This window comes from Artemia sp. Qi Xiang Cuo, chromosome 20, assembly GCF_049724085.1.
Source record: "Artemia sp. Qi Xiang Cuo chromosome 20, ASM4972408v1, whole genome shotgun sequence".
Classification (NCBI taxonomy): domain Eukaryota; kingdom Metazoa; phylum Arthropoda; class Branchiopoda; order Anostraca; family Artemiidae; genus Artemia; species Artemia sp. Qi Xiang Cuo.
The window spans coordinates 29,868,138-29,891,185 of NC_142813.1; the positions used below are offsets into that span (position 1 = coordinate 29,868,138).

At 33.3% G+C, this 23,048-nt stretch overlaps 1 protein-coding gene across 1 annotated transcript in view; it reads right to left on the reverse strand.

Moving 5' to 3' along the window:
* trol (terribly reduced optic lobes) overlaps positions 1-23,048 on the reverse strand; it is a 369,703-nt gene that overhangs the window by 174,932 nt on the left and 171,723 nt on the right. The window contains exons 27-32 of the mRNA XM_089106068.1: positions 16,065-16,198; positions 12,543-12,636; positions 7,938-8,078; positions 3,605-3,745; positions 2,230-2,346; positions 49-973 (exon numbers count right to left, since the gene is read on the reverse strand). Coding sequence (XP_088962194.1) covers positions 49-973; positions 2,230-2,346; positions 3,605-3,745; positions 7,938-8,078; positions 12,543-12,636; positions 16,065-16,198 — 1,552 coding nt within the window. The remainder of the gene's footprint in view (positions 1-48; positions 974-2,229; positions 2,347-3,604; positions 3,746-7,937; positions 8,079-12,542; positions 12,637-16,064; positions 16,199-23,048) is intronic.

A 23,048-nucleotide genomic window follows, 5' to 3' on the forward strand; every position in this document is an offset into this window, starting at 1 on the left:
GGTACATTTAATAGAATTTATTATATAAAATCTTTGGATAACACCTACCTGATTAAAAGATATTCAACATTTTGTAGAGCCATCATAATTTCTTCTCTAGTGGCTAATTCCTCTGCCTGTGAAGGAATATCTCCTCCAGACCTTCCAGATTTTCTTTTATACCAGTCTCCAGGCCAGAATTGAATAGAGACTTCGCCTTGTCTGTTAGGTTGAATTTGGTTCTGACTAAAATGCATTAATGTATAACCATTACCACTGAGTATAGCATCTGGTCCTGAAATTGGCCTTCCTTGGCCTCGAGGCTCAACATTATATTTTAAATAGCCACCATAGCTTTTGACTTGATTCCCTCTGTGAGATGGTGGTAAGTTAAAGAAAACAAAGGTTTCACCATCAATTCCCAACTGGTTACGATCCCTAGCAAATATTTGCACTCCTTGGCCAATCCTTGGAGATCTTAAGTAATTTTGTCCTAATGGAGATCTAATAGCGACAGTGCCTTTTGGTTCTTGAGTAACACCAATAATTTGGAACTGACCAGAAGGGGGCGGAATTTGTGACACAATTAGACTAGTAGACGCACACTCATAAGTGATGCCAAAACAGAAACATGGAAGGCAGTCCAATGTCGTAGCTGCTGCACTATTAAACACCCCATTTTTGCATAAACCATCTCTAGACTTCACAACAACAATAGCATCTGGTATGGCAAACGTAGAACCTTTCGAATTAATTGCTTCACAACTATAAGCACCTTGATCACTCTCTACAGCACTGGGACAAGTAATAACTCCATATGAGCCGTAAGCACCGGGTTCAGAAGTAATTGAGCATTTAGGGGGTACGTGGCCCCAATTGAGACGCCACACAATCTCTGGATCCGGTTTTCCAACGGCAGTACAATTCAAACTAAAGGATTCACCTACTTCTACCATGAGCATTGGAGGTGGAGGTATTGATATAGTAGGAGGAGCTGTAAAAGAAATTAAATAATTAAATTACCGATTAGTTCGACAAAAAAGTATATATGTATAATCGGACCCAAAATATGTTGCTTATAATTAGTACATTATTAACTTATCAAAAAACTAACAGTGTGTTACGTCAAAGATGTATATTAATTCAATACCTATACTTCGATTAGATATATAATACTTAGCCTTAAATTAAACTCTTCTTTATTGAATACCAGCCGGGAGTCATATTTAGCTTAGGTCAGGTTATTAGATAAACTGAAATTAACAAATTTTGCTTTGAAAGAAAATAATTCAAGCCGATTTGAGTGTTCATTCGGTGTTGGAAACGTAAAGGAAAACAAATTAACTATCTTTAAGTGTAGCTTCAAGTCTATAAAGAATTGAAGTTTCAGCCAGACAATATCGGCTGTTTCTCAAGTTCACTATAAGTTCAAAATTAGATCGAAGAAAAATTTACAGCTTAGGGTTTCTTTTTTTATTGGTAGAATAAATCAGCAAATTTCAAAAATAAATCACAAACAAACAATAACAAAACTGTGCGAATAAAATAATTTATATAAAATAAGCAAACAGATATAACATTTAACCAACTTATTGACAGAACAGTATTGACCTTAAAAAAAATTATACTCAACTCAAAACCGTATAAAAGAATATTTTGAAAACTGTGTGAATGAATTAACTTTTTTCATGGTTAAATATAAAATAATAAAAGTCTTTTATAAATTGGCCGATAAAAAAATTAATCAATACCGAGCATAAATTTTGTAATCAAGTGCTAAAACGCATGCCTAAAAACATGTTATCTTTTTATTATTTTTTTTCTAGTCCTCATGGTTTCATAGCTATTTGCGGAAATCCCAAATTTACAAGTTTAATCTCCTTTTATAGTATCTACTCTTTAGATATGTCACCAGTCATTGCACAATTGTAGCGGACATTCGCATGCAAACTTTCATCGCAAGAGCAAACAAATCAAAAATAAAATAAAACTCATAAATTAAGAATTATTTTTGACGGTCTTAAAACCAAGTATTTTATTAATCTTTGGTTATTTGGAGTTTTGTTTTGAAATTTTACACAAAATTATATTTTTTCCATTAGGTTTTGCCAGCAGATGTATATGAGCCAGTACTTGTGGTTTCACGCACAAGCAAAAAGCAATTCCCAAGGATTTTTATCAGAAATTGGGAGGGCATAAACGCCCCTAAGATAACAGCAAACCATCAAATGAAATAGTCTTCAAACCTACCACAGCCAACTTCATCACTCCTGTCTTGACAATCAATTTCCATATCACAGTGAAAAGACTTTGGGATACACTGAGATCCAGTACTACACTGAAATTCGTCTCCTCGACATGTGGACCCTAGTAAAAATTAGAGAATTAGATGATAAACTATTTGATTAGCAGTTAATTAGCAAAGAAAGAGAAGAGGGGAAGTAAAACAGATAGCACAACTAGACATGATAGCACAACAGATAGCACAACTAGCACAACTAGACATGTTACAGAGACACATCAATTATATAGTCATTGAGCAATCGTAGATGAATAGAAGAAAAGGTTTCGAACAACTTTGATGGTATTTTCGTTTTCACTTGGGGTAACAATTCCCAACTTGCATAGTAGAATAGTTCCAAATGTCTTGGCTTCATCATAGATGATTGGGCTAGGAACGTAAATCCAGGAAAGAATGGCTTAGACGTCCTTGGTGTTTGCACACCTACAAAAGAGCAAGGTCTGAAGGCGACAATGATCTTTCCATGAGTACTCACATATATCCAGCATCAAAAGTGTCAGTCCTCCATTCATAAATTCAGATTGACTAATGAAATCTTTGTGATTTGCAAGTGCTCTCTGTCTTTACCATAAACACATGAGAGAATTCCTTACAACTAAACCGAAGTGACAAAATCTACTGCTCTGCTCTAATGAGACGCTGTCATCAAAAGTAAGATAAGCCGGTGTTTTCACGGAGCATCAATTCATTTCAATTCATGTAAATTTGCACTGTACTCCATTCTCCCGAAAGAAGAAGCAAGATGTTGGTCATGGCGAAAATTGTCGCCAATGAACCTAGTCTTGAATTACTGGTGGCTTTCGACTGGCCACAAACAGAACCCACCTTGGATACAAGTCGCACATCATTTGGCGGAAGAGAAAAGCAAGTATTGAAAAGCTTTCTGTCATTTTCAATTGCATCAGGAAAATACGGTGAAGATTTAAAATCTTATTTTTTTTAAAATTGGAGATACATTTACAAATTGTATGGCGACTAAGATATGGTTGAGAGTATGTTCGTTAAATTTTATACTGATTTTAAAAGATATCAAGATTTTACTCAAAATTATTTCAAAAATATGCCGGTCGATGTTTGATTTAGAAACTGAAACAAGGAAACTGCTTGTGAAACTGGAGATTTAAGCAGGACCCAATCCCCAAATAATTGCAGTGTAAAAAAACAATTTTTGGTGTTCTGGCTCCATTCAAGAAAGATCCACTGATCTTTCTCCTATGAGTGAAAAAGAACAACATAGAATCACAAGATTAGAGGGGCTTGAAGACCTCTCCTCCTGTACATACGTATCCTTCTGACTCGGTCCAGAGAAAACTTCACACTAACCTGGCGGTGATTGATCACAGCTTCTTTCATCTGAATTATCACCACAATCGTCATCACCATCACAGCGCCATGTTTTGAGAACGCACCGCCTATTATTACATTGAAACTCGTTAGGCTCGCAGCCAACACCACTGGTAGGACCTGGAATATCACAGAAAATGTTTTAAATACACGCTTCCATATAATAGCTGTTAATACAGTAATCAGAATTAGAAAATTGATCTATTCAATGAGTAGGTAGTATTTTTCCTGTAGAGATATAAGAGTGTTGATACCAGTGCTTCCCTGAAATCATTTTAGAGAGTAACATGATGTATCCGGTTGATAGATGCAAGGCTTTTCTTTAAACCCTTTAAATTAACATATTGAATTTACTTTGTTATTATATTCATGGTAATCTTATAGGGCTGTGGCCCCTGTGCCTCTCACCTCTTTATGCTCTAAAGCTCAACTTTTGTATATCAATGCTTAAAGTTTTTTATTGTTTAAAAAAATAGAGTTGTGAGAAAGTCAAACTTTAGTATAAAGAGCGAGGTGTTGAGGAGGGCACAGCCCCTTACATATACGTAATAATTTCTTTTCTCTTTAAGTTTTAACGTCGTTCCTTACTTTCAGTTAAAAAAAAATGTTTTTTTTATTTAATTTTTGAACTTTTTTGAATTAATGCCGGTTTTGAATTTGGCTCACCGTACATGAATAATTAAAACAAAATTTGCAAATTAATTTTACTTTTTTTGGTTAACTGGCTTTCTCAAAACTTGTTTAATTTTATTTATGAACGTTTTTATTAGTAATAAAAACACGTAGCTTACGAATTAAATCACGAAGTGAAATTCTATATTCATAGATTTTTAGTACGTATATTAGGGAGTTCGCCCCCTAGTCATTACCTTGCTCTATAAGCTAAAGTTCGAATTTTGTTCCAACTCTTTAAAAATGACCCCTTAAACACAAAGGCCGTTAATTAGAATAAATAGCTATTATGAAAGTACTAAAAAATCTTTGGCTTAAAGAGCGAAGTATTGACTAGAGGGTGAACCCAATCATATACGTAATATTTTCTGTTGATTTTAAGTTTTGATGTTGCTCCTTACTTTCAGTTGAAGAACTTGTTTTTTTTGTATTTAATTCTGATCTTTTTCTTTAATAATGCTGGGAAATCCGGCGCCCCCTTCATAGCAATGTCCCTTCCTCCATGAAAACTTCCTTCATGGAAAGATACTCCCATATAACCCCCGACCCCCCCCCCCAACCTAGCAGAAAAAATCCCCCCTCAAAACGTCTGTATACTTCCCAATAACCAATACTATATGTTAACATTGGGTAAAGTTCATAACTTTCAGCCCTCCCCCCGGGGACTTCATGGGATTAGGTCATCCTAAGAGACATATTTATCATATTTACGACCATGCTGAACAAAATGGCTAGCTCAAAATTTTGATCGGGTGACTTTGGGGAAACAATGAGCGTGGGAGGGGGACTAGTTACCCTCCATTATTTTGGTCACTTAAAAAGGGCACGAGAACTTTTAATTTGCGTTCGAATGAGCCCTCCCTTGGTATTCTAGGACCGCTGGGTCGATACGATCACCCCTGACGAAAAAAAAACAACAAATAAACACGCATCCGTGATCTTTCTTCTGGCAAAAAATGCGAAATTCCACATTTTTGTAGATAGGTGCTTAAAACTTCTACAGTGGGGTTCTCTTATACGCTGAATATGATGGTGTAATTTTCATTAAGGATCTATAACTTTTAGGGGGTCTTTCTCCCTTTTTTCTAAAACCAGCCAAATTTTCTCAGGCCCGTAGCTTTCGATAGGTAAGGCTAAACTTGATGAAACTTATATATTTGAAATCAGATTTAAAATCTGATTCTTTTAATGTATCTATTGGTATCAAAATTCCGTTTTTTAGAGTTTCGGTTACCATTGATCCGGGTCGCTCCTTACTTACAGTTCGTTACCCCGAACTGTTTGATTTCGTTACCCTGACATGTTTATAATCACATGGTACAATAAACCCTTTGAAAAGTATTTATTATGAAAAATGCAACAAGGAAACATGAGTGAATATTTATTAGGCTGAAGCAAGCACTTTGGGCAAGTTAATATAAGTATAAGTTGTTATACGTTAATTATTTTTAATTATTTTTAGCTATTTTTCTTAATTCCCAACATCAATTCCATGTCAGTGTCAATAAGATGAGTGAATGAATGAATGAATGATATGAATAAATGAATGATTGAATGATACTTTAAGAAAAATACACAATGTTAAATTGCTGAATTTGTCGGATCTATAATAGCTAGTAGGTCCTTATTGAACTAAAGGTAAACATTTAAAATGATTAAATTAATTAACTAATTTACAAGTTCACCAAAATAACTTTTTCATCAACAATCGGGTTATTTTACGACGCATTGTAGTTGTCATTATAGGTCGTTGGAATCTGCACTTTCATTAACCATCGGAAACTACAAATTTAGAATGGATATTGTCAATAGCCCTTAGATAAAAACGTATCTAGAAGATCAGAATTTGTCTGAAAACACGACTGCTTGGAAATCGTCAAATAAGTATTTTAAAAAAACATTTAGAAGGAACTGTCAGACCACAAGGAACATCAGTAAAAAAAAAAAAATCCCACACACAAAACCAAAAACAGCTACTGAAAATAGACGGGCAATGTAATAGTGAAGCATATAATGTGACACGGACAGTGTAAATACATGCCAACTGCTTAAAATTGGCTATTTAAAATTATCCTTGAATTGTTTAATTTTCTCTTTTAAATCCCTACGTCCATGCTGTTAGCACCAATAGCCAATAGATTGTTTTTTATATTTTATTTGCAATACGATACATAGTTCTAAAACGTCATTGAGAGATTTATTTTTTTCCGCGTCGCTAAGTCTTTAGAAATAGTGGAGAAGGTTAGGGGAGAATCCAAGGGCTCTTGACGGATGAAATGAAGGGAGAATGCCAATAGAAATGACTTTGATAAACGACTAAGATATGGCCTAATTTTTGGAGATAAATATCAAGAAAGGGATCCCAGGATGCAGAGGAAAACTATTCTTGCTTTACAACAGGTCAAATCCCTTGCAAACTTATTCCCTGAATGGAACTCGGAGGACAAATTTGAATTTTTTGGCGTAGTATCTGTTTCGCTGTGTGTCGTGAACGCTTAGTCCGTCGAAGAATAGAAAATTCTGGTTAATACAGAAAATGCTTGAAAGATAGAACTCTCGAAAAAATAAACTTCTAGAAAAAATTAAACTGTTTTTTTGAAAACAATATTGCGGCCAAATTGACCACAAAAAGCAGAAAAAAAACGAATAAAAAACAACTTATTCTTCTCTTTTGTTTGCGCTAAAGGGAAATTTCAAAGAAACTAAATAATGACCAGACATGGATATTAAATGGTACAGCCATTTTCAAGGGACCGTTCTCTGTAATATATTTAAACATTAATTTGAGTTTAAGGGTGGGATGGATTAAGTTCGATTCATTAGTGCTATGGATGGATCAAAACCTTGCATGCCCAATACTTGAGGAATATCATCCGATTCTGTTGTAACGTATGGAATATATACAGCTCTGATTAAAATCATTTTAACAGGTGTAAAATCCACACAATTGCTCCCAGGAAGCTCAATCGTCCAAGAGCGGCATATGCCTAGATTTTTTTTTCTTTTGGGGGGGGGGGTATAGTCCTTAATTTATTTTACAAATTTTACCCCGTATACTGCTTAGTTCTTTTACTTTGTAGTAAATTCCCTTTTGCTAGATAATCCCTGTTGAATCGTCTGAGGTACAGTTTATTGCTCATCAAACGAATATATATTCAATCTTACAGTTAGACGTTAATTCTTGCAAAATTTAATGATTTCGAGAATATTCCAACTCTAAGCAGTCTTTCGAATAAAAAAAAAATTATAAGACATAGTATTTGCTACTTATTGAGGATGCCACCTGTCATTGTTTCAGCAGACGCACAAGAATAGATATGTCAATAATTGAATACTTAACCATATACCAATAGTACTTCAACATATAAAACAAGTTAAAACAAGTTCTTTTCGGTAAGAGTTTTGAAAATAAATTTATCAAGACTATCACCAACGTATCATATATACGTATTATTATACAGGGTGCAGTCCAATTTGAAGTCCAATTTGGGATCAAAGTTGATATCAGCACATATCACTGTTTGAAAATTTTAAAGTTAATGTTGGTGCATTTCGTTAATCAAAAGTTTTCATGCATTTTCATTTCTATTTTATGGATGTAACAGTGCCAACATTTTGGATAGATAAAAAAGATGCTTACAGCGCAGCTCATCAGATCCGTCGGCGCAATCAAGTGTTCCATCGCAGACAACTGACTTGTCAACACACTGGCCGTTCATACAAGTCGCTTCGTTGAATCCACACGCTTGTGGAGGTCGAACTGTTACACCTTGGTCTTCAGCTAAAAACCAAAATATTTTTCTGATCAAAATTAAATAAAGTACAATAGTAAAGGAAAATAATTCATATTTATTTGCTAAAGAGCTCCTGAAGCATCGAGGCAGTTACGACCAAAAATTAATTTTGAGTCCAAATTAAATATTTAATCTTCATTTAACTTTATTTAATATACTGAATAGTTGGTAATTGATTGAAACTTCAACCATTAAAATAAAAAAAGTACCAGGAATCTGAGTTGAAGTTTTAGCTTATTTTTTTTTTTTTTTTTTTTTTTTTTTTTTTTTTTTTTTGCAGATGGACAACAGGACATGAGAAAATACAAAACAAATACTATTGAATAATAAAACTAATATAATTTTCCAGTCTTCATATTTTTTTTTCTTTCTTTTTTTTTTAGCGATATGATTAGAGACTACTATAGAACAGGTTTTCCAGTTAATAAATCTTTCAGCACAGCAAAAAATAGGTGATTTACATTTAATTCAGGAATTATGGAAAAATCGGGGAATATAGAGAGCTCACGGGAGCAAACATCCTTCCGCCACTTCCTCGTGTCTGCTCTTTTACAGAACTTTAAATTTGACTATTAAATTATGAAAGAAAATTTCTAACAGATCTAAGATATATCGCCAAATAAATATAATTTTACTTGCGTCTTTTTTTAAAATTTCGTTTCGGCGGTTACCGCCATATGAATTCTTTTCTATACTCAGACACATTAGTATTGCTCTAATACCCTAATATTATAAGTTATGCCATGCTGTAGTGTTCTATATTCTAATAAAAAAAACAAGGTTTCTTTTTCTGATAAATTCATTTTTAATAAATTCATTTTTTTCAGTTTAAAAACAACTAAAATCAAAGCGAAAACGAAAAAACAAATTGATGAGGTTTTGATTACGTTTTTGATTTGTAGCTGCAATTTGGCTGCATAGAGAGTAATTTTTTTTACAGAAATTTTAGATTAATCAAACCTTACAAAGTATCAATCAGAAAATAATTTATATATATCATACAAATATTTAACTTTTCGGGTATTCTATTGTTCATAGATTTTCCACAGGTGTCACTACATAGGGTTATGTCATATGGTTCTATGGCATGGCGCGCTCATTCTGCCTGGGTAAGGAAATTTAAGCGCCGAAACCTGTATAGGCAATGAGTTTTCCTCTGAGGAGCCCTCATATGGGGTGATTACTTGGGGAATATTAAATTTTGTAGACTTAAGGTGCTATAGCTTGGTTTTGGGACAATGATTTACACTTATTAATGCTGATTTTGCTCTATTTTGGACTCGATTTTTGGACTGTTAGGCTGGATGTACTGTTTTGTCCTAGGTGATTGGATGAATGGGTAAGGTTTAGATTTTGTTCAAGTACTCATTTATCTCAGTTACTAAATGAGGAAGACAGCTTTTTTTGTTTTTTTTTTACCAAGTAATTACCCGTAATACACCATAGAACGCTAACCTTTTCACCATGGTAAAATTTAAACAGCAATTCGACTTTTACTACTGGTATTTCAGGAGCTTCTGCATACCTTTTAAAGTTTCTTAATTACTAATTTACAGTTTTTAACATTCATCTCATTAGAGAGTGCTACAGGAAAAGCTGACGTTACTACATATTTTGTTTTTTGGAGCAAGCAACATATCTCAGCTAGGGTTAACAATACAAGCCAAAAAGGTAAACGAAACAAAAATCACTCGACTGATAAAGGAATTAGATAATTTAGAAAAAATTATTTTAAATATATTACAGCTAGAAGACATAATTTAATACTTAAACATGATTTGGTGATTTAGAAAAACCACAAGTAATTCTTAGTAAATAAATTTTGCTGACAAATTTAAATTGTATTCAACCACATCTAGTTCTTTCTTAAAACAAAATTAAAAAAAATTGCCAGATAAAATTATAGTTCATACGATTCATAAGATAATCTAAGTTGTCAAACAATCTAATATTATAAAAAACTTTTGCAAACGGTTTTTTTAAGTTTAGCAATGCGATGGAGAATGCAGCTAATTATTTAAACGCTATTCCAGAAATAACGATTGTCACTATTATTGGCTATGGATAGAGTACTATTAGAGATAACCCGTGGAAATCCCTGCCAATCTCAATTGCTATTTGAACATTTCTTAGAACGTGACTACTTACCTGATTGCTTCAGTTCCATTTGATAAATGTCGTTAGGGTTTAAGACTTCAGGTGTATAAAAGGGAAAAGAGGCCTCATATGCTCCGTTGTGGTCATCAGCAGAAAATTGATAGGAATCTGGGTCCAACAGAGCATATGAAGTCCCGAAATGGTGGGGATTGGGGGCAAAGCTGGGGATCCGGGAAGCTTGCAAGAAGAAAAGAAAAACACTTTAGTAAATACAGTTTAAGAGATGACATCCATGTTTTTTTTTTTATTATTATTATTCATCCACACTTTGGTAAGTTTATTTTAGACAGTACGGAAATTCCCAGGTTAAGTCAGAGCTTAATTTCTCTCTATTCCAAAGTATGGACATAATTTTAATAAAACTAGCTCTTTTACTTCTTCAACCATGGACAGAATTAGCACACTTCTTTCTTTTTTCAAGAAGAAAAGAAATTACTTCAGTAAATAAAGTTCCAGAGATTAAATCATACACACATTTTTCTTTCATAAGAACTTAATTTCTTACTATGAATAATAACCAAACTATTAACATAAACTTTTTAATGAAGCTAGTTCTTACTTTATTCTTAGCCATTGAAAAAATAAACATACTTTTTTTCTGAAATTCATTTTACGGCAATGGGGTAAATTAATGCCTAGTAATCAACGGACTCTAGCCAATGGTAACTAAAGATTTAAAAACGTTTTTTGAGGAAAAAAATTGTCATTATCAAAAGTGACGGATATCTTTATAGTACCAACTAGGTTCGAAAACATTACATTGAAAGTTTTGAGTTCTTTCATGAGATATATCGTTAAGAAGGTTTCGAGGTGTTAACAATTTCAGTTTTAATATACAAAACGAAAGAATAATTCAGATTAAAAGTCTGGGCCTACGACTTTTCCCGGTTCTTGTGCCTGTTATTGGTTTCTAATATACATTTTAGGTTATTTAGTATAAGGATCAAATTAACACCTACAAAAACGACTAAGTATTCGATAGCTCCAAGTTATTTTTTGGTAATATTTGCCGTCGATCTTTATTTTAGAGAATTTTTTAGGGAATTATTTTTTGGCAATATTTGCCGTCGATTTTCTTAGGAATATTATTATGGCTGTACAAAGCTCCAGGGTCAATTAAATGCTTTCTAGAAAAAGTAAAAGTCATGTAAGAAGTAGACTCTAGTAATGTTGTGCCTGCGAGGATCATATTAGTGCGAAACGAAAAGTGTTAATATGAGATAGTCGAAAAGATGAGGTAGCTCCGCATTACTTGTTTCTATGAGAAATTACGTACCAGGGAAAAAGAAATATCCGGGAAATATTTTGCTCGCTGTCCAAAATAGTTGATTCTACTACTACTACTACTACTAACAACTCACCGCAGCACAACGCCGCCTGAGGCCAACACAGCTACACATGCTCCTCATCCATCCTAATCTATTCAAAGCCTCCCAGGAATGGAATTGATTTCAGGTATACATAATGGCTAAGACATGTGGGGGAGAAGTTTATTATAATGTTATTTTTTTTTTTAAGTTTTGCATTTCAGATATCTTTAGAAGAAAATCCTATTAGTAGGAAAAGAACTGAAGCATATCTTTTTTTAAAAAAAAAGCTGAATATACTAATAGAGGAGAACCTAAAAAAAAGAATTAGCTGCTAAGCGTGTTAGCCACGTCCGGAAATGCTTAACCAAAATTTAAAAGCCTGGAGATACGTGTATTTTACTTGCTGGCACTAAATCTGGCAAACCCTTCACTGAATTAAAACGATGCGTTTCAAATCCATTAACCACGTAATTATAAAATACAGTTTTGCTTCAACAAAGTCTCGATGAGAAGCAGCTATAGATGCAGTTTCCACAAATATTGAAACGTGAAACTATGCAAGGGTCTTCATTTTTTTTCTTTTATTTATTAAGGATTTTATTTTGGTATGTTTTCGTTTTCATAGATGGTAAGCAAGCCTAGTGTTGATGACGATGTGGCACAGATGCCGTTAATATTTCTTGCTTGAAGATTCACCTAAAAACCTCAAGTTCAAAGTCGAGAAGAGCTTAAATGCTATTTTTGTTCGGTGACAATTATGATTCTACTTAGTGAAATAGCCACATCTTATACAGGTTAGTTAAAAAGTCTTCAGACTAACTAATTCAAACTTAAAATTCAAACTAATTAATTAATTTGAAACAAGTTAAAATCAAATGATCAACAATAAAAATCTAAAATTAACGAGTACCAATTAATAAATTATAAAAAAGTGTGCGGTAAAACGTTGACGATTCAAATAATGAAATAAAAAGATAAACTTACATGGTTCCACCCTGAGGTATACTGAAACCCTAGATCCTGGCGTTGAATCATCGTAACTAACTGCTTGGCAAATGTATGTTCCAGCATGGTCCAACTGGTAAAGGAAACAGAATTACTAGCGTGTAGATTTTACGACTAGTGTTTATGTATCTACAAATTTCTTAGCTCTGCACTTCTAGTGAAAATTTTCTGAGCTTTCATTCACTTGACTTCAGTAGTTTACGAGGAATACACATAAAAGATATTTTAGATACTGATCTACTTTTCTTTTTCTTTTTTTTTTTCTTTTTTTTTTTTTTTTTTTTAAAGAAACACTAGCAGAAAATTCATATTCCTGTTATAAACAGAATTTTAAGGGCAGTCTTGAACTTATTAATGCTAACTTCCTTGAGCCCGAGATTTCCTTTTTTCCAATGACAAAAAAAATAATGACAATTTAACATGCTTACTATATTAATGAAGCATAGGCAACGTGAGGAATTTTAGTAGCTTTAAGTTGGCTTTGCCAATAAAAGCGTCCTAGTAGACTGTACTACTTTCAAAATGTACCATGTATACAAGATAGTGTCATGTTGTTTTACCCCAACACATAAAGCCAATAATTTATTTCTGATTTATTTGAAGGTAAGAAAACTTCGGCCACAGAAATAAATTTGTCTTACAAAATTATTCTAATAATATAGTAATATGAACGGAACATAGGATCTATTCCTTTCCGTCAATTTTGTATGTCCTGTGTGATTCTTGTTTACTAGCCAATCCGTGTGACAGGTCAGTAAGAAAATGGTTTCTGCCTCAAATACATATCAAATGTCATAATAGGTAAACGACAAGGCTAAATAAAAGCCTTTGTCGACAAAGATAATCATAGTCTAACAACTGATAACCCATTTTACGTCAATCACTTGATTCACACTTTTACTTTGAATTCTTTTTTCAATGTCTACATTGAAAAAACGTCCATAGCAAACAAACTTCGACTCAGAAGGATTACTGACTTACACCTTAGCCAGAAACCGTCCCCCAGTAGCTTGAATGTATCCTTGCGACTGAATCTCTTTATCCTATTAAATAAAAAAAAAACAAGTTGTTTAAACTAAAAGTAGGGAACGACGTTAAAACTTAGAACGAACGGAATTTATCCCGTATACGAAAGGGGATGTCCCTTCTTCAATGCCTCGCTCGTTTTGCCAAAGTTTTTATTGTTTAAAAAAAATAGAAGTGTGAGGCCGTAAATCATTAGCGTGAAGAGCGAGACGGTGAAGTGGAGCCCACCTCTTTTACATACGGACAAATTACTGTGTACTTTAATTTTGAACGTTGCTTTTTACTTTCATTTGAAAAAACTTGTTTTTTTTATTTAATTTTTGAACGCTTTTGAATTAATTCAGGTTTTGATCTTGGCTCACAGTACATGAATAATTAAAACAAAATTTTCTAATTAATTTACTTTTATTTGGTTAAATGGCATTCTCGAAACTTGTTTCATTTTATTTACGAACGTTTTTATTAGTAATAAATATACGTAACTTACGAATTAACTTACGTAACGAACTTCTATATTAATAGATTTTTAATACATACATTAGGGGGTTCACCCCCTAGTCAATACCTTGCTCTTCAAACGAAATTTAAAATTTTGTTCCAATTCTTTAAAAATGACCGCTTAATCACAAAGGCCGTTAATTAGAATAGACAGCTCTTATGAAATTACTAAAAAATCTTTGGCTTAAACAGATAGGTATTGAATAGGGGGTGAACCCAATCATATATGTAATATTTTCTGTTCGTTTAAAGTTTTGATGTTGCTGCTGTTGCAGTTGAAAAACTTGTTTTTTTACATTTAATTTCTGATCTTTTTTTAAATAATGCTTGGAAGTCCGGCGTCCCTTTCCTAGCAATGTCCCTTCCCCCATGAAAACTTCCTTCATGGAAAGATCCTCCTACATAACCCCCGACCCCAGGCACATACGCTGGAATTTGATTCGGGGGGGCCAATTTGTTTCGAGGGGGGGCCAAATCCTTCAAACCCATTATTCTGTGAGAAAAATCAGAAAATGATGGGAAAATGAAAAAAATCGTGAGATTTCAGGGGAGGGCCGGGCCCGGAGGCCACCCCCTGCGTACGTCCCTTCCCGAACCCCCCCCCCTCACTACCAGTAAAAATCTCCCCTGAAAACGGTTGTAGTGTATACTTCCCAATAACCAATACTGTATGTTAACATTGGGTAAAGTTCATAACTTTCAGCCCTCCTCCCGGTAACTTCGGGGGATTAAGTCATCCTAAAAGACATACTTATAATATTTTCGAACATGCTGAACAAAATGGCTATCTCAAAATTTTGATCAGGTGACTTTGAGAAAACAAAGAGCGTGGGAGGGGGCCTAGTTGCCCTCTATTTTTTTTGGTCACTTAAAAAGGGCACTAGGACTTTTAATTTTCATACCAATGATCCATCCCACGATATTCTAGGACCACTGGGTCGATACGATCACCCCTGGGAGAAAAAAATAAATAAACACGCACCCGTGATCTTTCTTCTGGCAAAAAATGCAAAATTCCACATTTTTGTAGATAGGAGCTTGAAACCTCTACAGTAGAGTTCTCTAATATGCTGAATATGATGGTGTGATTCTCATTAAGGTTCAATAACTTTCAGGGGGTCTTTCCCCTTTTTTTCGAAAATCGGCCAAATTTTCTCAGGCACGTAATTTTTGATAAGTAAGATTAACCTTGATAAAACTTATATATTTGAAATCAGAATTAAAATTTGATTCTTTTGATGTATCTATTGGTATCAAAATTCCGTTTTTTAGAGTTTCGGTTACCATTGAGCCGGGTCGCTTCTTACTTACAGTTCGTTACCACGAACTGTTTGATTTTAGAGCTTTAGCCTTGTTGGTGGACATAAATAAAACATGTTCTAAATATTTTTCAACACAAAAGTATTTTGCTGCAGAGGATAAATTACCAAATAATGGAACAATATTTTCTTACGAACAACCTATTAATGACATATTATCAAAAAAATTGCGTTTCTAAACCTATTCGTTGGGCCACAAGTCAAAATATATTAATTCAACCCAAGTTAGCCCTTGCATTCGTTTAAATCTTTAATAGCCCCTAAACAAGCCAAGATCAGTGGGTATGTATATGAGACCGCTATCAGCGTGTCATGATTAATTCTTATTCAATGACACAACCTCTATATTAACTTTGCGTTTGACGCGCAGCACACTAAACATATGACTAAAAAATAATAGAGCATAAAGAAAAGATTAAAATGCCATTATTCTATGGGCAAAAACTTGGCCAACAGCGAAATTATATATAAATATATATATATATATATATATATATATATATATATATATATATATATATATATATATATATATATATATATATATATATATATATATATATATATATATATATATATATATATATATATATATATATATATATATATGTTAAATTAACACAACTCGTATCTTGGAAAAAAAAAATGGTTTACAAACCTGAATATTTGGCATTTCTAGTCGTCCATTTCTATCTGTAGATCCAGGTGGAAGTGGCAAGCCAGAACCTCTGACCCACTGAACCGGAGCTCGAATTGGTCCTTCATCTCTACACTGGAAAACAACTTCTCTACCTACATATATTCAAAAGAAATAAGCAACGGTAAATTTAACCAGACCTTTCTTTAAGAAAATTGAGGTAATATAGCGAGCTGTTTTAAATGGTATTTGACATTTCTAGTCGTTCGTTTCTACCTGTGGATCCGGGTGGAAGGGGCGAACCAGAACCGTTGACTCACTGAAAGGGAGCTCAAATTGGCCTTTATCTCTACACTGGCACACAACTTGTCTACTTGCATATATTCAAAAGAAATTAGCAACCACCAATATTACCATACTTTTTTTTAAACGAAATTGGAGAGGTAGATATCGATAAAACGGACTTTTTGAGGCTTCAGGTACAACCTCCCCACCTACACAAAGATCTACCGGCCCTCCTCCATGGATTATTCTCACAGTAATACAACATTATGCACAGTTTTATGAAGCCATACAAGAAAACACCCATCCGTGATCATCCTTGTCAGGAAAAAATCCCAAATCTCGCATTTTAGTCGACTGAAGCCTAAAATAAATGTCCAATTTAGCTTTTAGTTTGTACGTACAACGTGCATCTTTAGGAACGAATGCGCCATATTGTCTCTGAAACTGGGAAGCTCAATGTACAATTTTTCGATAGTTTGAAATCGAGTTGCTATCTCCAAATTTTCACTCAAAAACTTTTTGGCCGTCTTTTGACCAAAATTTTTATTTTGCTCTAGAAAATGGCCGAAAATGCCACTTCCCTATGGCACAATTTTTTTGGTTACTTGAAAAGACACTGGAACTTTAAATTCTCGTGGAAATCTTTAAATTCTTGTCCCTTGGGAATATATATACTAGAAAACCTTGATCATCCTTGTCAGGAAAAATTCCAAAATCTCGCATTTTTGTAGATAGCGGCTTAAAACCTCTGCGATAGGTTTCTCTGACATTCTAAAAGTGATGCTTTAATTTTCATCAAGATCACTTGCCATTCCAGGGGTGTCTGCCTTTTCGAAAATCAAGCAAATTCTTTCAGCCTCGTAGCTTTTGTTGGATAACTTTAGAATTAACGAATCTTATATATTTAAAATCATCATAAAAAGCGAATTCTTTTGATGTATAATATGGTTATCAAAACTCCTTTTTAGAGTTTTGGTTACTATTAGCACGAGTCGCACCTTACTTACAGTTCGTTACCGCGACCAGTTTGACTATATTATTAATTTCTAGTTGTTTTGGATTTCTTTTTTTCATTCACAGTAATCTTTGTTAGTCTAAGGCTTGACTTATTATATCATTCATTTCTGCTAATTTAGGTTTTAACATAAATTTTCTTGTCTTCCAAACACTATTTCTGAAACAAATTTTAAAATTAACTAAAGAAAGAAGGAGAACAATTTGTGATAACTGAATATCTTAATCCGTCACAAGTATTGACACTATGGACAAGCGAGTCAAGAGAAAGGGGAAATAATTAAATTAATTCCCAAGCAATTTATACAAGATAATATCATTATTAACAGAAGCATGACATTTTCATTCAAGGAGTCTCTTTGGAAATCCCAGGAAAACGGAAATTCTTCAAAACTGACATTAAGATTTCTCCTACATAAAAAAAACGATAAGCAATCAGGACAACTTGTAAAAGATCCTGAGGGGTATGTTTCTTATGCAATATTTTTCCCGTTAAGAATGAAATAAAACTGTCACTCTCCTTCTCTTTTTACCCTCCTCTCCTAACCCCACCACCACTCCTTCTCCCTCTAAAACTCACTCTCATCCGCATAATTAAAGGGGGCTTGAAACGATGAAAGCAAGACAAAAATGATACTTGAAATAATTACATAAAAAAGAGGCATACACGAGAAAGGTTAACAAGTTGAGGAGAAAATGAACGCTATTAAACTGATAAAACATAATTGAAAGCTTAAATAAGCTAGAAACTTAGAAAGTATAACTTAGAAAGCCAATAAGTTAAAAAGAATAGTGACTTGCTTGACATAGAAATAGTGACTTGACATAGAATTACGCTAGCAGTCCAACACACGGAAAATGTTAAGCTAAGCTTTCCAACGGAAAAACGTCAAACGCCATCAGTTCAAAACGGTTGTCTAATAAAATTAAACTAGAAAATTTAGGTCGCATTTTGAAAGCTCATAATTTTCATTAGAATAAAAAAAAGTTAAACAAAAAACCTTTGAAGTATTCTGCTACAGATCCTCTTTTATTTAACAGATTTTCAACATGTTGGGTTTTGATAGTGAAAACTTTCAATAAAATCTAAAGCCAAGTAAAAATTAGACAATAAAAAAAATTGATAATTTGAAAATTATCAAATTTGAAATTTTAATTTTATTTAAATTTTTAATTTTATTATCTTTTTTATTATCATTTTAATGAATTTTAATTTTTAATTTTATTATGAGAAATTTTAATTTTATTATCAAATTTGAAATTTTATTTTACACAGATCAAATATCTGTTTTGTGTTGGTTAAAAAAGGGGGGAAATAGTTTAGCTATGATAAGAAATTGAACAATGAGGATAAATAAAAACAAAAGTGAAACTGTTTTGGATAAAAATAGGTAGAAAAGAAAATAGATAGTCTAATGAAATAAACACAAACAAGAAAACAGCCAATCAAATGCTCAAAGAAAATATCAAATACTTTAGATATTTAACAAAGAATTGAAGAGCTTTTTTCCAAACAAATTTATCAGTGAGCATTTTCTATAAATATATCAAACTTTTCAAGCTGGAATAGAGATAGACTTTTTCAAGGAAAAAGTATCTTTTTCCTATCAAAAGGAGTAATTTAGGGATAAAGGAACCCAATTTTTCATCACCAACGATGTGGCTTGAAAGCAAAATGTGGGAGTCATAAGTAAATACATGCTTAATAGGTATAAGCAAAGGGTATTGTGTAAGTACTTACCAACACGAGCTGCAGCAGAGCAGCGAAAAATAGAAAAGAAATTTTAGAATTAAATATAATATTTATTCAGGCTATGCACCTGTCAAGCAATAAAACCTCTTAAATAGAAAAAAATTATGATTTCCGTTTCCTTTTTGAATGTCCTTTAACGTCACTGTGAAATGTAAATAACAAATTGACACAAAGTGACATTTGTTGACATTTGTTTCACGAAAAATAGAAAAAGCAAAACATAGAATAAAAAAAATAAAACATTATTGAAGATAAAACGCAATTTGAAGATTTAATATTTTCTTTTCTTTTTTTGAACGCCTTTTAAGGTCATAGTAAAATATAAAGAACAAATCTACACAAAGTGACTTTTTTCTATCATAATTTTGAAATGTTAAAAATAATCCGTTATACCTGGCATTCCCAAAGAAAAAGCAAAATCTAGCATAGAAAAAAAAAACATTATTAATTTGAAAGTGAAACGCAAATTTTGGGTACCATGCTTGCTATATGGCATACAAATAAGACAAATAAGGTCTTGATGTTTCATTTTTGTTATCAAAAGATGAATGTAATATTATATAGCACTTTGACAACCAATCAGACGGTATGCAAAAGGTAATCGAAATCAATGCTTTATTTTAAAAATTGCTTTAAAAATAAAATTCAACTAAATAGTTTCTTTTCAAGCGGTTCTCGCTCAAATCGTATCCTACTGAGTTGAAGGTATCGAAACAAAAAACACAAAACTGTCTACTTTTGTGTAGCGTAAATCATTTGATCAAAATCATGGATATTATTAATACGATATATACTAGTACTAATAACGAATTATTGCAGTGCCAATCCACCCTATGATAAGAAAGTTGCACACGCTACTCCTCCATCCCAATTGCCCAAGCTTCAGCCTTTACTCATTCCCAAGAAGTTCCAATCTTTTTCAACCCTTTTCAGGGACGACCTTGCTTTTTGTCTGGTCCAAGTTAGATGGGTAAAAGCACGACTTTCAGCAATCTATCTTCCTTCAACCGTAAAACGTGTACTAGCCACCTTAAGCTATCTTTCATTACAGCCCTAGAAAATGGGATGAGATTAAATTTTTCGTACGGTTTATTGTCTGAGATATGGTCAATCAAACCCGTCAAACAAGTATATAAAATTACCCTTAAGCAATTCCACTGGAAAATATCAACCATATCTTCTTCGACCTGCAGAAGCGCCAACGTTTCAGAATCATACTTGACCACAGTCATTACCGTGGTTTCCAATATTCTAACCTTGTTCGCGGAATTATTCTCCTATTTCTACAAACTTGATGCATAAAAAAACCCGCTCCTTAGCTATTCTACTTTTTACATCTTCGCTACATCTACCCTCTTTACAAATAATGCCATCAAGATAAGTAAAACTGTCCACTTGATCGATTTACTCGTTACCTAACATCAATTCATCTTCATTTATTCCTAGTCTAAGCGACTTAATTCCTAGTCCCTTAACATCGATTTTCAAGCCTATTTCTTTATCCTGAGATTCCACAACCTTCATTCATTTCGCCAACATTTTCGTTAAGGACACTCGAACCTATTCTTATAGCCTTTGTTATGTCTCTTAGGACAAAGTCCATCAAAACCATCAATTTAAACGGGGAAGATAGAATCCTTCTAAACTTCTAATTCCACACTGAACCAACAGATAGCCTCACTTCCTACCATAGCCGCAGCGATAATATTCTTGTACTTAGGCCTAATACATACGAGCTATTGTACTTTCCAGCTACAATCAATCAAACCCTCTTGTCGTTCCTCTCTCAATGTAATTGAAGTTACCGAGACTAATCAGCTTCACCCAAAACTGACGTAAAAAGATATTAGCTCATTTTTAGAAATCATCAAATAATTTTAAGCTTTAAACAAACAAGCCAATAATGGACAAGTTATCAAACAGTTCGTGGTAACGAACTGTATGTAAGGAGCGACCCGGCTCAATGGTAACCGAAACTCTAAAAAACGGAATTTTGATACCAATAGATGCATCAAAAGAATCATACTTTAATTCTGATTTCAAATATATACGTTTTATTAAGTTTAGTTTAACCCATAAGAAATTATGTACATGAAAAAATTTGCCTTATTTTTGGAAAAAAGGAGAAACACCCCCTATAAGTGATAGAACTTAAAGGAAAATCACACCCTCATATTCACTGTATCAGAGAACTCTACTGTAGAGGTTTCAAGCTCCTATCTACAAAAATGTGGAATTTTCCATTTTTTTGCCAGAAGAAAGATCACGGATGCGTGTTTATTTGTTTTTGTTTTTTTTTCTTCCCCAGGGGTAATCGTATTGACCCAGTGGTCCTAGAATATCGTAGGAGGGCTCATTGGAACGGAAATTAAAATATCTAGTGCCCTTTTTAAGTGACCAAAAAAATGGAGGGCAACTAGGCCCCCTCCCACACTCATTATTTTTCTCAAAGTAACCCAATTAAAATTTTGAGATAGTCATTTTGTTCAGCATAGTCGAAAATATAAAAAAATATGTCTTCTAGGATGACTTAGTCCCCCACAGTTCCCAGGGGAAGGGCTGCAAGTTATGAACTTTGCTCATTGCTTACATATTGTATTGGTTACTGGGAAGTATACAGTCATTTTCAGGAAGGATTTTTTTCTGGTGGGAGGGGGGCTGGAGGAGAGGGTTACTCGGGAGAATTTTTCCGTGGAGGATGTTTCTTTGGAGTAAGAGACATTTCTATGAAGGGGGCGCCGGATTTCCAAGCATTATTTAAAAACGATCAGAAAATAAATAAAACAAAACAAGTTTTTCAGCTGAAAGTTAGGAGCAACAGTAAAATTAAAAACGAACAGAAATTATTATGTACATGAAGGGGGTTTCTCCCAAGTCAATACCTCGCTCTTTACACTACAGTTTTTTTTGTGCTTTCAAAAGAGCTATCTATTCTAATTAAACGGCCTTTGTGATTCTGGGGTTAGTGAATTAAAAATTTTTTTAACTTTTAACGTAAAGAGCGTGGCATTGACTAAGGGGAGAACCCCCTCATATACGTAATAACATGTACGTAATAAAAAAAAAACAATAAAAAAAACAAGCGATACGGCTCAATTGTAATCGAATCTTTTAAAAACGGAATTTTGATGTCAATAAATGTATCAAAAGATTGGATTAATAATTCTGATTCTAAATATATAAATTTTATTAAGTTTAGTATTACTCATCAGAGGGTACGAGCCTGAGAAAATTTAACTGATTTTTTAAAGAGGGGGGAAATATCCCCTACAAGTGAAAGAATTTTAATGAAAATCACACCTTCAGATTCAGCGTATCAGAAAACCCTATTACATAGATTTCAAGCTCATATCTGCAAAAATCTGCAACTTTGTATTTTTTGCCAGAAGAAAAATATACGAATATAGAAGTTCGTTACGTAAGTTAATTTGTAAATTACGTCCCAAATTAGAGACAGCCATTTAGCATAAGAAAAGTAAAAATTTTATGCAAATTTTGTTTACTTATTCAATGACGGTGAGCCAAAATAAAAGTTGCATTAACTAAAAAACGATCAGAAATTAAATAAAAAAAACACGTTTTTTAAAAAGAAAGTAAGGAGCCACATTAAAACTTAAAACGAACAGAAATTATTCCGTATATGAAAGGGGCCGTCCCCTTCTCAACGCCTCGCTCTTTACGCTAAAGTTTGACTCTGTCTCAAAACTTTATTTTTTAAAACAATAAAAAACTTTAGCGTAAAGAGCGAAGCGTTGAGGAGGGGACAGCCCCTTTCATATACGGAATAATTTCTGTTCGTTTTAAGTTTTAATGTCGCTCTTTACTTTCAGTTTAAAATACTTGTTTTTTTTATTTAATCCTAGTAAAGATTAGAGGTAAGCCTAGCAAAGTCTTGAATATTCAATTTTCGATTCCAGTGTTAAAAGAACATATAATATGAAACAATAAAGAAG